Raw genomic sequence first — 18,273 nt, forward strand, 5'->3', positions numbered from 1 at the left:
AGTGCCAGAATGACAGTTGACAGTGCTTGAGGACTAGTTGCTCTGGTGGATGGCGCTTGGAAAGCTGCAGAACTTAATCCTAGTGTATCTTCCCTGTCATCTTGTCGATGCGACTATCGTGTTTGAGCATATCATGTTGGGTGTCGACATTGATAACTTGACTTGATTTATGTATTACGTTTTGGCTTTTTAGTCTGTTCGATGGAATCGCACACTGAAGGTGTTGGTTAAAGCGGTTGAAACTAGAAAGAGTGCTATCTTGTAATCATGGCATGGAAAGGTTAATCCTTGTCCTCTCGTACAGAAACAAGACGCTCGAATGCTCGATCATGCGTAGTAGGCCAGCCACACGCCGGCGCTAAGAGTGGCGGCCAGCGGCAGCGGTAAGTAGCCACAGCCTTGGTTAGTGCCAGCATCGGCGCTGCAGCCTGCAGCACCCGGCAGGAGTCGTCGAGACTCAGCGGACTTGTCATTTCGAGATCGCCCAAGATGCGTCCACTCCGCCTTATGTTCAAGCCAAGCATCGGCCAGAAAAAAAAAAAAAATCGCTCACCCACACCACACCAAGTTTTTAAAATTCACCACCAAGTTTTATCCTTTTCAATTTTTAAAACGGACACATGGATTGTGCACGGAGATTTCACCGAACAGTCGTAAACATTAAACCAACATGCAATGCTGCAACATAAGCAATATGAGGCAGAGAATCTGGTATCTTTACAGACACCTGCAGCTGTAAACTGAGGAATTACCAGTTAGAACCTTCTGGTAGAAGAGTTACTGGTAGAGGAGTATTGAAAAAGCGTGCCACTGCTTACGCTGCAAGCAGAAACCAAGTAGTTTAAACATGCTTAACGCCTGAAAAGCAGTAGTTCACACAGGAAATAAGTGTGCAGGAGTAGTTCAGCCACACCCCAACCCTGCGACACCACAATCTGGTAATAAAGCAACCCGCTAGAGAATCAGGGAGCAAATAGCTATCTCAACAGAGACATACCTTGCTTACCCATTTACACCATGGCATCCACCTTCCTCGCAACAATAAGCCTGCTCATCACTCAAATGGTGTCCGCTTCTAGCACCACCACTGCCGCCATACCTTCCCCGCAGACAATCAGCAGCGACATCGCCAACACGGTGCAGGAGATGCAGCAGGCGCGCTACTTCACCTTTGTCATGCTCGTCAGGATGGTGCAGGAGAAGATACCGCACAACACCACCTTCCTGATGCTCAGCGACAGGCTGATGTCCACGGCATCAATCTCCCAAAGCCAGGTGCTAGAGTTCTTGTCCAGGCATTCCATCGCGGCGCCTCTGAAGTTCAATGATCTCATAAGGCTTCCCAACGGAACAGTAGTTCCCACCCGCCACTCGGGCGACACAATCACAGTGACCAGCAGCAGGCATCAGAAGCTCTACTTCAACGGCATCGAGCTCACTAGTCCAGATCTCTGCCACTCAGGGGAGTCATTCAGGTGCCATGGAATAAATGGAGTCATAAGGCCAACAGCAGCGCGGAGAGTAAAAGCAGTGGCTTGCACTCACTATGCTGCTCCAACTTCTGCAGCACCAGAGATACCTTCGGCCGAAAACCAATCCTTGAGCACATCTTCTCTACGATCTCCCAACATAGGTTCTGCCACGATCCCTGCCCATGAACCTGCAGCAGAAAGCTCCCAATGTTCAGACACTTCTATGTCAAAAACTAGATTGGCTAGTACTATCTTGGTGACAGCATTGATGTTTTCCATTTTCTAAATCTGGATCCATAGCCAGATTCTTGTTCAATGAACGATCTTCATTCAAGGGAAATTAGTGCACGGAAATAGGCTTTTGTCTTTGTTATGATCAAGCATTATATCAATCATTATACATCTTCCAGAAGTCTGATAACTTCATATCAAGCATCATATCAGCAATAACTTACAAATAACAAAAATAATAAGAATATGAATTACTACCTGTACAGCAGAGACATGTTAATGAGCTGTGCTTGCCTCATCTAGTAGGAGAGACTTTGATAGTATGTACTCTAGAAACATTTCTGTAAACAAATTAAAACAAGATCATAAAAGTACAAGTACCAGGAGCCAACACAAATTTATTGGAATCAGGGGGCAACTTTTAGCAATCCAGAAAAACAAGTTTAATAAACCATTCTGCTGCACAATCCAGAGGAAGATGGATAAGAAATAATAATGGTTATCAGTATCACTAAGCATAAAAATAGCAGTGTGTCTCTTAATCAACCATCTACACCTGGCAGTTTATCCAAACAATAAAAAAAACAATATCCCACCATGGCTCAAAATTAAACATGACAAACAAACCCAGGAACTATAAAGTAAATAAGACATAAAGCCAAAGGAGGGTCTTGAAAACACACAAAATATTTACTGGTTTAGAGGTTGAAACATTCTTCCTCCCTCTGTCAATTATTATATCAAATAACTGGGAACAAACTTATGTAAGCAACATTATACATAAAGTAGGCAGAAGTGAAGGCCCAGCAAAATGTTCAACCTGATTGAATTAAAAGAAACCAGTCTTTTTGCCAGGTATACATAACAGTACTAGTCAGCAATACAAATTTGTAAATTTGAGTTTATCCACTATTTCTAACAGATACAGTGAACTGGGTCACAACCTACGTCGTCAGTCACATCTTGACTTCTAAAAGATAAGCCAAGATGGATCTGAAACAGGAACCACCCACACACAAGGTTGGCATTAACATTATCACAACCTGGTAACAATTAACTGCAATAAAGTAAGGAGTTAATACGCATACTACAATTGCACCTCCCAATAATCTAGTTAGGGCCATGCCATGTGAGCATTGCATGATAGCTCAATTAGTTTCCTTTTTTCTGGCTGTCATCGCCAGAATGTTGCAGCTTGTTATTAATTCCTGCCTCATCAGTTTTGTGCTGTTTGCCTTCAAGTTTTCCCTATGAAGCAGAAAGCAGAACAGAAGTATTAGCAATATACTTCAGCAGAATAAAATTGAAAAAGTGGATGGCGAACCTTTAGTGAATTATTCTTTGATAGAAGTTCCTCATACTCTTTTCTGATACGGTTAACTTCATCTCTAAGTGAAGCATTTTCCTGCTTTAGAACATCAGCACGTTGAGCTAACTCTTCACACTCAGCCTGCAAAAGTCACATTCATACTCCATAAACTAGTGACCAATAAATATAATGCCATCCAGTATAGCTCAAGTTGAAATAAAAAGTACCTGTTTACGCAACCTAGATCTGCGTGCTGACTCCCTGTTGGACTGCTTCCTTCTTTGCCTTTTGAGTTCGCGTTCATCCTGAACCACAAGATAGTCAACATAACTAGTTTACCTATTGCCTTTTTTACTGAAGGTTCAAATTTATGTCCACAGCTTATATAAAGAGCCAATTGAATATCTCATAGAATTGACGTAAGCCATATATCTTCTACTCCCTCCGTCCCAAATTTTTAGTCGTCTTGGCTTTTCTAGATGCATAATTTTTGCTATGCATCTAGATACATATCATGTCTAGGTGCATAGTAACATCAATGTATCTAGAAAAGTCAAAACGACTAATAATTTGGGACGGAGGGAGTGTAAAACATATCATGCAGGCAGGATTTCTATAGAATAGAAACAATGCCTAAAAAACAATTCACTGAAAGATATAATACACTTCACTCTGGATTTGTGTATACAGGACTGAAATGAGATTGGACCAAAGCTAGTAGCAAATATATTTATACAGCAGTTTGAGTCCAATTTCATCAACACATTCATTTTAAACACATAGATTTTCTAATGAATTGCTGCCTTCCCAAGGAACAGGCCATTGAACTTATATGGTACATAATATAGAAGGAAAAGGTTTTTCAGTAACACAGTGGGATATTTCCATATGGGGTTCAGCCCTGTATAAAAATAAAAGAAGGAAAAGGTGGAGAATACAGTGCATATGAAGCAGACAAACCTGTATCCACTGCTCAGCAGGGACCACAGCACCTGTAACTGTTGTCGGGGTCACCTTGCCTTGAATTGCAGGAGTGGAGCTTGCTGTGTTGGCCCAATAATCCATCCCTATATTGAGGTTTGTAGTTGGACCAGGTACTGGGCCACTTGATGTCATTGGCATGATTGCCATAGTCTGGTTCAATTTTCCCTCAGATGGTGAGCGTGATGCACCATTCTGGGAACTTCGAACATCTAATTGAATGCAAATTGGCACCAAAATTAAAGAACTTCAGAAAATGCAAATGTAGAAGAAGTAGATGTATTAGCATATTTTACCTCCATCCTGTTCCTGTCCACTTTCCTTGTGATGTGAATCCTATAAAGATTACCCAATGATGCAAAGACATTAGAACAACTCCCAAGAATTCGCAACTAAATCATGACACGTTTCAAAAAGATTACCACATACACTTACATCTTAATCCCAACTATGACAAGCATGTACAAAAAAATCAATAAGTAAAAGCAATATGCTAGTGTGGTCTGAAATATTTGGACTACAAGCAAAGCATGTTCAATTGGACAACAATGTCAAGAGGCAAAACTTCGATGGATATACAAAAAAAAAATGTTGTAAATTTTCTTGTGCGATTATTCTTGTGTATACATAATGCATACACAACAAAAACGAAGAAGCAGAACTTACATTCTGAGAATTTCCTTCGCTCCCTTCACTTGAGCTTTCACTCCCACTTTCCCCACTGCAAACAGAAACACCAAAACTTTTAATAACTAATGCAAATGAAAGGAGGTACAGAAGAACAAAAGGTATTTTTTACTATAAAAAAGCATACCTTTGAGAAGTGGCTCCATTAGCTGATGCTCCTGAGGTCTTACCATGTTCGGTGGGATTCTTCCCAGTAAGCATGTTCAAGCTACCTAAACTTCCTTTGGATCTTTTTGTTGGACTTTTATCTTTGCCTTCAGAGGGCTTCCCGTCAGTATCACCACCTGCTGCAGTAGTTCCCTAGAAAGCTAGAGGCATTAGACTCCTGGATGATAAGCACAAGAAAGATGAAGTTAAGATTAGCATGTCTTACAGTAGCATCAGCATTGCCATTTGGAGAAGTCATGGCATAAGGGGTGAATGGATGTGCACCCTGCACAACAGTACAATGACAATCAAGGTCAGCATTGCCATTTGACAGGTATATACTAAAAGCCATGTGTAGAGCATACCGGGGGCATAGACGGGTGAGCATATACTCCAGGAGGGTACATGACGTATGGCGGCGGCGGTGTTCCATATGGTGGGATCATAGGCTGAAAGGAAGTAGTGAGAAAATCATGAACCAAAAGCATGCATTCATTATTACATTAAATTACCTATTCACTAGCAACATCAATCAATTTGTTAGAACCACTGAATTCACCTTCCAAAACATCACATATCAGTAGTACACTAGTACTATTGGTTCAGATCTATTTTTTAAATAATGACAAGTCATTTTTAAAGAAGTAAGGATTACTTCCACACTGTAATGAACATCGTGTAACAATAACAGTGTCAACAACCCTGCCATATAACAGACAATCACCAAGCACACAGCTCCTTAACTGCATTTGAAATAAGACCTACCACTAGCAAAATTTTCATTGAACTATTATACAAGCAACATTTCTTAGACAGGTAAGTTCTCCCATTTAGCGTAACAGGTAAGTAGAAATTTGACCTACACTTAAACAACATTCTAACTGATAGAAAAAAAAAAGAAAATGAAAAGGCAGTCATACAGCATTATATATTGGAAAAAGAAGGCAAAAGGCTTACTTGAGCTCCCCACATGTAAGGATGACCCTGTGGACTTGATGTCACAGGTGAAGGGAAGAACCCATGTGGTGGGATTGGAGGATATGCCTGGAAAAAAAAAAGAATTGAGCATGATTTAACAAAAGCAGCATTGCTGGAACGATGTCTCTGTTCATGATATGGATGGATAAAGAAGTCAACCACTTAATGACTTGCATCAAGAAAAGAAATATGATATGCAAGAAATACTTTTTTTCATTTTGAACCCATAATAAAAAAGCTAAAGGTACAGATGTGCATTCTGATTATCCCTCACATAATATTGCAATCTAAAACCAGCATTGCTTCGCTTTCAACTGTGCTTATATTTTTTTGATTTTATCCGTTTATGGTAGAGACTATACATCTACTGATTATGGAAATGAAGGTTGCAAATGCTACCTACATATTCATCTCCCTCTTCTCTCATGTCACCACCAAAGAGGATACAAGTACATCCTATATGGTGGGTGCCTGGGTGGGTGGATTTGGTCAGGGGAGGGGAGGGGGAATTCACTCACCTGGAAGCTGGACCAATCTGGATAAACAGCTGGTGTTGCAGCAAATGTAGTAGCAGGTGGCTGTTGCTCCTATAATAGGAAAGGACAAACTTTTAGGCTTTAGCAAATAGGAATTAGCTTCTCTCTTGTTTTCATCAGAAAGATAATGCAACAGGACCAGCATTAAAAACCTGTGGGGCAGACCCCTTGCTTGTCTTAGACGGTGTATCAGCTCCACTGCTTCCCATGGTGAATCACAGAGGCAGGCCAGCAATCAGTCCATTGTCTGCGGACACATGAACTAGCATAAAGCAAAAACCTGAATTGGAAAAAAAAATAGCAAATGTAAGATTAAATATTACATGAGAAGATGCATTGCTAGGAACTCAACTTAACTGCTCGAAACAAATTCTAATATTTTTTTCGATGGAATATTCTTAAGCCTTATAAATTGCCAGTAAATAGTGCCAAACAATCATGTTGTAGCCCATCACAACTGTCAGATGAATTGGCACTGATCCACATGATCCCATTAGTCCATGACACTTATAGCACAGAAAAAACTAAAGGACACTAGATTCTTGCAATCCCATCAGTTAGTTTCTCTGTCAACAGAAGAAAAGCTTCTCTAATGCTCAGTTTCATCAACTCGGTTGCAGTACATAATTAGACCACTCAGAACCCTAATTTGGCAGCTCATATTCTGAAACTAATTCTATATACCCCATGTGGAAACTAGGCGATAGATACACAAAAACTAGCAAATGCAAAGATTCTGTGTGGTGGAACTGTCCCAAACAAGCCCACAACGTCCCGATTTGAAACAGGTAAAGCTTTACAAGCACAAAGCAGCGATGCGCAATACCTTGGGGGAACAACAGGCTTGGCCAAAACTACATAAAACTTCCATCAATAGGAACTTCACTAAGTACCACATCATTCTAAGCCCCTTGAGGTTCCTCCCGCTCCCTGAGCCCTGATGAACCTAACTAAACCCTTTCGCACTAAATAGGCCAGTTCCAGTGAAAATAAAACAGCACTAAAAAGGCACACGTCCCTCCAATCCAAAAACAAGACCTGAACTCAAAATCCCAGGCTTCTCACTTCAGGAGACTGCTGCTCCCGAGAAAATTGAAGGCACGCCCACGCTTATCTCACCTAACGAACCCAGCCTCGCCCTCGCGCACAGGTCGTGTTCACGGGAGCCGGCGCAGCTAACGAACCCAGCCTCGTGTTCACCAAACGAACACACGCACAGCTAACCCGGCACGAATCAGAACTAAACCCTAGCATCCGCAGCCCCGTAGGAAATCCCGCGCCCGGCGCACGGCCGAGCCCGCGCACAGGCAGCACCGTCACCCGCGCGGGGGGGGGGGGGGGGAGCTGAATTCAAAAAAACCGCGCGGCCAGATCCGGTGGGTAGGGTACCTGCGGCGGGACCCCCGCGAATCGGGCGCCGGATCCGCCGGCGGTGGCGAGCGATCGAGGGGGCGGGGACTCGGGATCTGGGCGCGGGAGGGGAGAGTGGAGTTGGGGGGAGGGGAGGCGTGCGGGATCACCTGGCGGTACGGTGTGTCTAGCTGGGAGCGGGGGCGAGGAAGACTGGAAGACGACGAGGGAGGGCAGGGCAGGGGGGATGCGTGCGATGCGACGCGACGCGGAGCTGCGGCTCGCGACTGGCGGAGTGCTGTGCTGTGCTGGGTGCTGCGGCCTGCGGCTACGCCCCTGGCCGTGTTTGGTGAGCAGTACAAACTTTGATACTTAATTATTAGTATTAAATAAAGTTAGTTTGTAAAACTAACTTCACAATCCATGTGTTATTTTGCGAGACGAATCTAATAAAACCTTTGATCACACGATTAGAGATTGGTTATTGTAGCATTACTGTAGCTAATCATCGATTAATTACTGTTATTAGATTCGTCGCGAAAAGTTACACCCATTTCTAAAAAAAATTTATAAATAAACTTCGTTTAGTACTTTATGCATTAAAAATTTTTGGTTGCGCTACTCCTATTAGTGGAAGTCAAACTTGGGCCCCTACCCCGGCTCGCTGGCTGCCTGGCAGGCTGGCGTTCGTTGGCCTTGTTTGGGACAGCGAGCGCCAGACGCGCTTTGCTTATACGCCAATGCAGACAAAACGTCGCTTCTCTGATTCTTCCCTGCGCAGTTCAATCCTCCACGTTTTGCGTTGGATGCGATCGGAGAACGCACATCTGACGCGAACCATTTGGCACGATTATTTCTACGTTTCACATTTAAGCGCCCGAAAGCTGTCCCAAACAGGTTTCACATTTAAGCGCCGCGAAAGCTGTCCCAAACAGGCCCGTTGGTGGGTCTTCGGTTTCCGCGTCGCTTTCTCTCTCCTCCTCTAGTTGGCCAAGTGGTCTGGTGCGTGCCCTGGGCCGAACCGATGGGCCGCTAGTTGGCCTGCTGCCTTACCGACTACCCTATCCACAAGCAACGACGGTGGGCCTGACATGCTAGTTCTCGTCCAGGAGGCCCAGCAGAGGTGTGGTAGAGAGTTTTTTTTTTTGACAGTGTGGTATAGAGCATTTTGATCCAACATTGGGTTGGGATGATGGGAGACGAATAATCCCTGTGGCAAAGATAGCAACAAGTCTGGCTGATGGATCGCCGTGCCTGTGACGTAGTGTGGCATAGCCTCTCGTAGGGAAGGGATGCGAGATACCACCATTGGCAAACTGCTAAAAGTCTGGTCCGTGAACAGATGAAAATGACGTAACTGAAGGCGGAAACAAACATCAAGCCTCCAACGAGTGTGCGCGAAAGCTGCAAGAAACTCGTCTTGCGCATCAGCTACACACGGAAATTAAGTTACAGTTTGATCCGTCGACCTCCCTTATGATGTGAATCCGAGAAAGATTACTCAATGACGCGAAGACATTAGGAAGCACCATAGCTACTTACAGCAACTAACTAGTAGTAAATCATGACGCAGAGTCAAAAATATTGGATCGCAGAAAGGCAGGCGATGGACAGTCCAGCATGGCAGCATCTTGCCGAAAGACCATACATGCGCAGGCGATGGACAGTCCAGCATCTTGCCAATCAGCCAATGTAGTCTGGTCACCGTAGTCAGAGAAAATCTACCAGGAGACTGGAGTGCATCCAGGGGGAAGTAGAACAAGGGAACTGCGGTAGCAGTAGAAAGGGAAAAACACTTTACCGACATATTCTACCAGTTGTACTACAATCTACATTTGTGGATGCAAATGCAGGTATAGGTACTTAGTTCAGAGAAAGGGCTGCTGTGCTACTGTTTTGTGCGTGCGTACAGCGTACTGCTCAGCTGTACTGCAGACAGAGCATAGAATTGTCTGAATATCCCCCGTGGCGAAGAACAAGAACTTTTTTGCCGGCATGCACAGGTCCTGCCATTTGCCAAAAGCATAAGCGAGAGATCAAGCTAGCGTATCCCTCGGCCCATTGTGATGAAAAATCAAGAGCTCTACATGCTAGCGGCAATCAATTTCCAACAGCTTCAAGAATTCATCACAGGATCATGTAACTGCCGCCCTGGCTCGATCTGGACTGTATACATGGTGGTCGCGCATGCATCCCCCCCCCATGAGGCCAGGACCTGGTCGCGTACTCTCGTTATAGTAGGACCGCCAGCTGCGACCACACCACGCTTGCTCTCCCTGAAACCGAACGATCAGGGTAGGCAGCAGCTGCTGATTGGGTGATTGCATTGTATGGATCCGCCACGACGCGATCCGCGAGTGATTAAGGCCAACAGGCATGCGTGTGAGCCAATCATCACGCTGATGCCTGTGACCAGAAGAGATCCACAGTAGTGTTGCTCGTTGTGTCGTCACTGATTTTCCATACCGTTGGACTGACCGCGACTAGTAATCACGGCATGCGATGCAAACCCAAACCCATGATGCGTCGACGTGCGGCAGGTGCCCACGGCCGACGATCGAGGTGGCCACCAAACCAACCAAGCCACCCAGAAAAAGGGCGCCGATCCGTCCGGCCGCCCGCAGGCGTCGGCGCTCCGCAACGTCGTCCTCTCATGATCCCCCCCTACTAGTAGCTCGCCAGGCCGGCCGTATATATCTCGTAGTAGCACTTATCATCACGCCTTCAACCCGCATCTCCCCTCCGGGCGCCGGCCTTTGCTTCCCTTCTACTCCCCTCCTTGCTCCTTGCATTGTTGCCATTGATCCATGCATTGCAATTGCAAGCACGTTGGATGCCCCAGCGGTGATGAAGAAGAAGAACCCCACCAGACTGCCCACCACCTCCGATCCTCCACGCATAAACACTTCCTCACTAACGTGACTTGGCCAAAGGAAAACAACAAACTTAATGTGATCGGTCGCTATCTAGCAGCATGCGCTCGCCACTCCGCACTGCGCATTTTCATCAGCACCTGAAGTGCCCACTTAGCTCGACTGATCAAAATTTGCACGCCCCCCACTTTTCTGGCTCACTAAGAAACGGACCCCGGTCGTGCGGGCAGGCGTGGAGGGAACGGCATGAGGTACTAGAGCAGTGTGAAGAAAAAAGGTCAATGAGAAGGGAGAGTGCATGCATCATGTTATTATTATTCTCTCTCCTGCAGACCGCACGGATCTTGGCGCCGATCCAGAGGCCTATGCTCTTCAGGGCAAATTTTACTTTCCAAGAATTTGATGCTACCGTTCCCAAAAAAAAAAAGAGTTTGATGCTACCCTCCTCCATGTATGCACTAGAACATTGTGCGGCGTTGCCGCGCATAAATATGCCCTCCAGTTCAATTTTATTTTAAAAAATTGAACTACAAAAAGTCCGGGGGGATTTTCGTAAAATTAGTAGACTGCGGGGGTTATTTGGTAAATTTGGCGTCGACGGAGTACCGGTCGATTACTGAAAAGTTCAAGGGGTTTTTCATAAAATTGATGGACTTCAGAATCATTTTAACAAAGTCCAGGGTTTTTTTTACAAAATTCATGGAGTACGGCACGATTACTAAAAGTTTAGGGTTTTTTTTAAAGTAAGGCTCCACGAAGTTCGAGAGGTTTTCCATTAAATTGATGGACTTCGTGTTCATTTTAACAAAGCTCGGGGTTTTTTTACAAAATTTACGTCCCTACCTATTTCTGACCGTCGGATCGCGATCCGACGGCCAATATTTTCGGAGCTGACGTGTCACATCTCCCTGGCCGCTGACGTGTCACATCTCCCTGGCCGCGAGCGCGACCAGGGTTCAGTATTGAAAGATTGGGGAGAATGTAATTTGCAGGATTTTTCAGGAACACATTAAAAACAGTTTAGCTACCCACCTGGGCCTCCCTCCATCTGGCCTTCTGAACTCTAGCAGAATCCAATCTCCACCGGCAGTTTTCCCACATGACAACATACCCTGCCCCTGCACGCACGGCTGCACCAGATCTGTGGGTGGTTTTCTATAACCTTCCCATCCCAGGGCCTCTTCACCTCTCTCCCGGCCTTCCTTCCTAGTCCTCCTACTTGCATGCTGACAAGACAACCAGCAGCCGGTTTTGGCCTCTCCTAAACATACCCAATCACAACTCAGCACCAAGGCGGCGATGGCCACTATCCTGCTCCTCCTGCTGCTCCTCGCATTGCCGCCGCCGTCGGCCGTGGCGCTCAATTCCGAGGGCCTGGCGCTGCTGGCGTTCAAGGCGGCGGCCACCGACGACCCCTACTCGTCGCTCTCGTGGTGGTCCGAGTCGGACCCGGACCCGTGCCGCTGGCCGGGGGTCACCTGCGCCAACGCCGCCTCGGCCTCGCCCGCCCAGCCGCGCGTCATCGGCGTCGCCGTGGCGGGCAAGAACATCTCCGGGTACATCCCGTCGGAGCTCGGCTCGCTGCTCTTCCTCCGCCGGCTCAACCTCCACGGCAACCGCCTGGCGGGCGTCATCCCCGCCGCGCTCTCCAACGCGTCCTCGCTCCACTCGCTCTACCTCTACGGGAACCGCCTCACGGGCCGCCTCCCCGTCGCGCTCTGCGACCTCCCGCGCCTGCAGAACCTCGACGTCTCCGGGAACGCGCTCTCCGGCGAGCTGCCGCTCGACCTCCGCAACTGCCGCAGCCTGCAGCGCCTGGTGCTCGCCCGGAACGCCTTCGCCGGGGAGCTGCCCGCGGGGGTCTGGCCCGAGATGCCCAGCCTGCAGCAGCTCGACCTCTCCTCCAACGCCTTCAACGGCTCCATCCCGCCCGACCTCGGCGAGCTCCTGCGCCTCGCCGGCACGCTCAACCTCTCGCACAACCGGCTCTCCGGCGTCGTGCCGCCCGAGCTGGGCCGCCTCCCGGCCACCGTCACGCTCGACCTCCGCTTCAACAACCTCTCCGGGGCCATCCCGCAGACGGGTTCCCTCGCCAGCCAGGGGCCCACGGCGTTCCTCAACAACCCCGGCCTCTGCGGCTTCCCGCTCCAGGTCCCCTGCCGCGCCGTCCCGCCGCCCACGCTGTCACCGGCGCCGCCGGCGACGACGACACCGTTGCCATCCACCTCGTCCGACCGGCACCAGCCCATCAAGACCAGCCTGATCGCGCTCATCTCCGTCGCCGACGCCGCCGGGGTCGCCCTCGTCGGCGTCATCCTGGTGTACGTCTACTGGAAGGTCAAGGACAGGAAAGAAAGCCGCCGCGGCGACGACGGCGACAGCAGCAGCAAGAGCGGGCTCTGCCGCTGCATGCTGTGGCGGCACGGCGGCAGCGGCGACTCGTCGGACGCGTCGTCCTCGGACGACGACGAAAACGACGCCTCCGGCGGCGGCAAGTACAACAGCGGCAGCGAGGGGGAGCTGGTGGCGATCGACCGCGGGTTCCGCGTGGAGCTGGACGAGCTGCTGCGGTCGTCGGCGTACGTGCTGGGCAAGGGCGGGAAGGGGATCGTGTACAAGGTGGTGGTGGCGAACGGGACGACGCCCGTGGCCGTGCGGCGGCTGGGCGGCGGCGGCGGCGGCGCGGACCGGTGCAAGGAGTTCGCGGCGGAGGCGCGCGCCGTGGGGCGGGCGCGGCACCCCAACGTGGTGCGGCTGCGCGCCTACTACTGGTCCGCCGACGAGAAGCTTGTCGTCACCGACTTCGTCGGCAACGGCAACCTCGCCACCGCGCTGCGAGGTGAGCCCACCGCACCACACACCACTGATCCATCGATCGATCGATCATTCACTCCTGCTGCTGCTGCTGGTAATTATTTTTTTTGCAAGAATTAGATGCGATTCGCTTTAGTTAGTTATTAACAATTGCTGATTAGCCTTGGATCCTAGCGGATTCCTTTTCGGAGAAACGTGGTAGATGCCCGTGATTTGATTAGTGCCATGATTCCGGTTGGCGAATTTTGCTCCCAACCATCAATCACATGCCACATCCCTACAAAGGAACCTGCTTAGTTACTAATTGAAATCAAAACTCGTGCAAATATAGGATGATGCTGACATGCAAAATGTTGAGATCAAACGCGATCGCAGCTGCAATACGCGTGCGTACTTGCAAAATTTTGCGTCCATATAAGGATGAAGATAGGATAGAGGGACACAAGCTATAGGACCCTGTATGTGCAGAGAATGCTATACATGCGTGCAAGCCATGGCACTGGACAGTGGTTGGTACTGTGACTGTGAGCAAGCAATTATGATCCTTGGTAGCACTAGTGGATAGTATTGTACATTAATACGTGGTGTGTTAGGCTAAGCTACGTTTGACCTGTTATGGACCTTTTTTATGGTGGTTGTTGGGTGACTGCTTATTGTCCATGCATGTTTCTTGTCGCTGTGGCCTTGTGGGGGCGTGGCACGCGACTGTAGCCATTGCTATGAGCCATCATTCTCTTCAATTTCATGTATCCAGCGAAAACTTGAATCTAGGTCAATTTGGCTTGTATTTCTCGAAACCAATACTAGTATATCATGTAATAAAAAAAGAGTTATTATTTGACGTTTCCGACAGCTCAACATAGTTAACTACAAGTCATTTCAACTGTCTGAAAAACGTAAGTAATCAAGAACGGAGGAATAGTAAGTAGATAAAAGAGAGAGTGAGAGATGGAGTAATGGATGGACTATCTTACATTGCCACGGGATCGAACGCACTGCCCTAGCAGACAATCCCGCAGAGAGTGCTCTAGCTGCAACGAAAGCTTCCAAAACCGGCGCTGGCTTGTCCCCATGGCGGCTGGAGCTGGACCATGCTCTGCTAGGCTGCTAGCTCCAACCTCCAATGGATGCATTCATGCTGGGCATCTTTGTGCGGCTGGGCCTGCATGGACGCATGGTCCTCGGTGATCGATCATCCCCCTGTGATCATCACCGCTGGACGCTGGCGTTCCCTGTGCCCATCATCCTCTTTGACTCGACCAGAACGTTAACGAAGCACTGCTGGTCGTCGGCGCATGCCTTCATTCAATAGCTTCGCCTGCAATGGAAACCACGGCCATGGATCTATCTGTTTACTCACGAGCGTGCCAAATGAACCGGATCAGGTTTCAATGGCTGAAACCCAATTAGCATGTTTTTTTTGTCTTTTTTGCTCGAGCTGCTCAGGTCCTCTTGGGCCTTGAGTGTTCTCTTATCCGGAGTCTGGACCTATGTGCTTCTTAGCACTCAGTAAGATCAAGATGCACAAAACTTTTGCATGTTCGACAAAAAAGAACACCCAATCATTATGCTGGCAATTGCTACCCGATGGAATTGGCAATGCATACAGCACACGGGATCCTTTCCCATTAGTATTTGCTTGAACGCCAGGATGAAGGAAAAGGAAGAAAAAAAAAGAGAGAGAGAGAAGGATTGTTGCTGAAGCCATAAGGCAGCTGCTGTACTATAATCACCATGTTTACTTGCTGGTGATCTATAATATAGCTCCATAGTACAGTACAGTACAGCAAACGAGTCAGGGGCAAAGCAGCATGCTCCGTTAACAGTAATGTTGGGGAAAAGCTTTACACCAAATCATACCAAGCTGACAAGCTCCAAAGGCGCCTTTCTCACTCAACTGGGCACCGGCACTGTCTGCCCAAAAGGGCTGTCAATGGAAGGTCCCTTTCTCCTCCCTTTCCACTCATGCTCATGCAGCTGCAAATTTTCTTTTTTGAAAGGATTCATGCAGCTGCAATTGCACTGCAGGCTGCAGAGCATGTCGAACAGAGTAGCTAGACAGACCAAAAAAGCAGAGGCCTTTCGCAAGCCTGAAGAAACCTTTGTCGCTCTCCTCACCTGGCCTAACAGCATGAATATTCTCGTCGATCTGGTGTTAATTAATACTCCCTCCGTTCCAAATTATAAGTCACTCCAAGAATCTTGGAGAGTCCAACCATTTCAAAGTTTGACCAAAAATATAGATAGAAACACAAAGATTTACGATATCAAATAGGTATACTATGAAAATATAACTAACAAAGAATCTAATGATACTTAATTGGTATCGTAAATGTTATTATCTTGTTGTATAAATTTGGTCAAACTTGAAAATTTTTGACTCTCCAAGATTCTTGGAATGACTTATAATTTGGAACGGAGGGAGTAACCTAAAAAAAGGGCTAAAGAAGGTGATGATTGGGCATGGGCAGCAGAGGCACGCCTGGGTAATCCATCATCAGGGCCTTTTCAGCGTGCTTAATGATGGGTGTCAGCGCTGGCTGTTCAGGCTGGTGATGCCAGATTTGGGGGCTTTTGGGGGGCTAATGGGACAAAGGGCATCCACTTTGCATGCATGCTAATGAGCCTCTTTAGCTTGAGAGATAGTGTGTACCTAGTGTGGGCAATGATTCTTGAGCTAATGGCTCGTTTGGGGCTTCTTGTTCTTTGACATCTTCCTTTCTGAAGGTCTAATTAGTGGATCACCGTGCAAGTCCCTTTCAGACTTTTTTCTGAAAGCAATGAACAGTGATCAGACAGCCATGGCAGGCAATTGCTGACGGCCACAGCAACCAGCAGTGTGCACTGCACCTGCTTGGATTGCCGCCACACTACGTTCTGTTGCTTTGGATTGCCAAGTGGTCGTCATCTACGTTGTGATTTCTAACTCCTCCCATGTTCAAGCTAGTTTTCGCCGCGACGATGCATCACACGTAATCTTTGAGTTAGGAGGATACGATGCTTGTTAAATTCGCCTGTGCATGTTGACTGGACGTGTTGACCGTTGACTTTTCTTCTTCCAGGTCGGCCGGGTCAGACCGTCCTGTCGTGGTCAGCGCGGCTGAAGATCGCCAAGGGCGCGGCGCGCGGGCTGGCGTACCTCCACGAGTGCAGCCCGCGGCGGTTCGTCCACGGCGAGGTCAAGCCCTCCAACATCCTCCTCGACGCCGACTTCACCCCGCGCGTCGCCGACTTCGGCCTCGCCCGCCTGCTCGCCGTCGCCGGCTGCGCCCCGGACGGGCCGCCGTCTACGGGCGGGGGTGGGCTCCTCGGCGGCGCCATCCCGTCCGCCAAGCCCGCGGGGCCGGCCCCGGACCGCTACGGCGGCGGGTACCGCGCCCCGGAGGCGCGGGCGCCGGGCGCCAAGCCGTCGCAGAAGTGGGATGTGTTCTCGTTCGGCGTCGTGCTGCTAGAGCTGCTCACGGGCCGGGGCCCCGGCGCCGACCACGCGTCGCCGTCGACGTCGGCGTCGTTCTCGGCGCCCGTGTCGGGGTCGACGGCAACGGACCGGTCCGGGAGCGGCGAGCACGGCGGCGGCGCCGTGCCGGAGGTGGTGCGGTGGGTGCGGCGCGGGTTCGAGGAGGACGCGCGGCCCGTGGCGGAGATGGTGGACCCGGCGCTGCTCCGGGGCCCCGCGCTGCCCAAGAAGGAGGTGGTGGCGGCGTTCCACGTCGCGCTCGCGTGCACGGAGGTCGATCCCGAGCTCCGGCCAAGGATGAAGGCCGTCGCCGACAGCCTCGACAAGATCGGCTCATGACAAGCTGATGCGTTCAACCATACCATGTATATGCATGCACGAATGAATCTTCTTGATAGCACACAGCTTCAGGAGCGATGCTCACATGCAAGGTCATCGGAGTTTTTTTTCCTCTTCTTTTCTTCTCCTCGCCTTCTCGCTTCCTCTTGTTTTTTTTCATTTTTTTTTGCTGTGCTCTCTTGTAATTGGGTTTTTGTTATTGTTGGTAATTCTTTTGGGTGTAATTCATGATTTCGGTAATGGTATATGGAGAGAAAAAGATGTAGGAGAAGGGTGTTCCCAGCTTCATTTTTCATCAGTATATAATGAGGATGTGGATCTTGTGAAGTTCCGGAGAAGTGCGCTATTGCATTGTGTTTGAGTGATCAATGAACACTTCTCAAATTCTTCAAACATTTGAAATGTTAACATGCACCCAAAATTCCAAAAGACTGTTGTGTACTACTTGTGCAGGCAAAATTATTCCGTCGTCGTCTTCGTCCTATCCATAAGCTCTCTCTCCCTCTCTACATTTCCCTCGTGGTATAATACGTATACTACTACAATTTCGAATCGAACTAAATTAATTAGAAACAAGTTTCGGTCAAAGGCTAGAAACAGCCCGTTTTGAACTCAATCACTTTCTCCTCAAGATTGAAAAGGACCCATAACCAAAGTTTGATGTCAAGTGACGGCTGATGTGGGCATCCGTAAAATAAGCTTTTCATGGATAAGCAGGGATGCGGAGGCACGAGCTGTTGGATTGTGATTTTTGTGTCTTCACGGCAATGGTTCCCGTACTCTAGTAGTCTCAAAAGCATCTCCACATGTACATGCCTCCACATGACTTATCTGAATCATCCATTCATCTCACATGATATCCATCCAACCATTGAATTTTTCACCTACCCATACTTCCCTCACCTACTCATGATTCATCTCACCGTTGATTCCAAGATGAACGACCCGGATAGATCATGTGGTCACAAGTATATGTGAAAAATCCATGTTCCTCCTACAGCCCTACTACTGGTTAGAAGCTGTGGAAAGAGCTCTACTACTGGTTAGAAGCTGTGGAAAGAGCTTTTCCCTTTTGTCTGAGTTCGGCTTCAAGCAAGTG

General features: G+C 48.4%; 3 protein-coding genes across 4 annotated transcripts; 2 read left to right on the forward strand and 1 right to left on the reverse strand.

Annotated features, from left to right (window-relative positions):
* The first annotated feature begins 845 nt into the window (after positions 1 to 845).
* On the forward strand, positions 846 to 2,193 carry LOC120663803 (FAS1 domain-containing protein SELMODRAFT_448915-like). The gene has a single exon (XM_039942724.1). It carries the CDS (start codon positions 1,018 to 1,020, stop codon positions 1,756 to 1,758), a length of 741 nt encoding a protein of 246 aa, XP_039798658.1. The 5' UTR covers positions 846 to 1,017; the 3' UTR covers positions 1,759 to 2,193.
* Positions 2,194 to 2,465: 272 nt separating this feature from the next.
* On the reverse strand, positions 2,466 to 8,039 carry LOC120663801 (bZIP transcription factor 1-B-like). Of its 2 annotated transcripts, none has more exons than XM_039942718.1 (13): positions 7,731 to 7,964; positions 6,494 to 6,621; positions 6,324 to 6,392; positions 5,785 to 5,871; positions 5,193 to 5,276; positions 5,054 to 5,113; positions 4,808 to 4,980; positions 4,660 to 4,714; positions 4,290 to 4,329; positions 3,973 to 4,205; positions 3,240 to 3,317; positions 3,028 to 3,153; positions 2,466 to 2,951 (listed from the first exon to the last, which is right to left on the reverse strand). In XM_039942718.1, the coding sequence occupies exons 2-13, from the start codon at positions 6,548 to 6,550 to the stop codon at positions 2,856 to 2,858; spliced, it is 1,158 nt and encodes a 385-aa protein (XP_039798652.1). In that variant the 5' UTR covers positions 6,551 to 6,621; positions 7,731 to 7,964; the 3' UTR covers positions 2,466 to 2,855. The 2 variants fall into 2 exon arrangements, with proteins under 2 accessions (XP_039798652.1, XP_039798653.1); XM_039942719.1 differs by having other exon boundaries at positions 2,500 to 2,951; positions 7,862 to 8,039.
* Positions 8,040 to 11,701: 3,662 nt separating this feature from the next.
* On the forward strand, positions 11,702 to 17,512 carry LOC120663804 (receptor protein kinase-like protein ZAR1). Its single transcript, XM_039942726.1, has 2 exons — positions 11,702 to 13,403; positions 16,441 to 17,512. Exons 1-2 carry the CDS (start codon positions 11,864 to 11,866, stop codon positions 17,172 to 17,174), a joined length of 2,274 nt encoding a protein of 757 aa, XP_039798660.1. The 5' UTR covers positions 11,702 to 11,863; the 3' UTR covers positions 17,175 to 17,512.
* The last annotated feature ends 761 nt before the right edge of the window (positions 17,513 to 18,273 follow it).

Source organism: Panicum virgatum, chromosome 3N (assembly GCF_016808335.1).
Source record: "Panicum virgatum strain AP13 chromosome 3N, P.virgatum_v5, whole genome shotgun sequence".
NCBI classification, from domain to species: domain Eukaryota; kingdom Viridiplantae; phylum Streptophyta; class Magnoliopsida; order Poales; family Poaceae; genus Panicum; species Panicum virgatum.

Coding starts and splice junctions, on each gene's coding strand:
- LOC120663803 (XM_039942724.1), top strand. CDS start 1,018: ATGGCATCCACCTTCCTCGCAACAATAAGCCTGCTCATCACTCAAATG.
- LOC120663801 (XM_039942718.1), bottom strand. CDS start 6,550: ATGGGAAGCAGTGGAGCTGATACACCGTCTAAGACAAGCAAGGGGTCT. Junction 3,318..3,972: donor CTGCTGAGCAGTGGATACAG/GTTTGTCTGCTT, acceptor CTTGTGGTTCAG/GATGAACGCGAACTCAAAAG. Junction 2,952..3,027: donor CAAAGAATAATTCACTAAAG/GTTCGCCATCCA, acceptor TCTGCTTCATAG/GGAAAACTTGAAGGCAAACA.
- LOC120663804 (XM_039942726.1), top strand. CDS start 11,864: ATGGCCACTATCCTGCTCCTCCTGCTGCTCCTCGCATTGCCGCCGCCG. Junction 13,404..16,440: donor CCTCGCCACCGCGCTGCGAG/GTGAGCCCACCG, acceptor TTCTTCTTCCAG/GTCGGCCGGGTCAGACCGTC.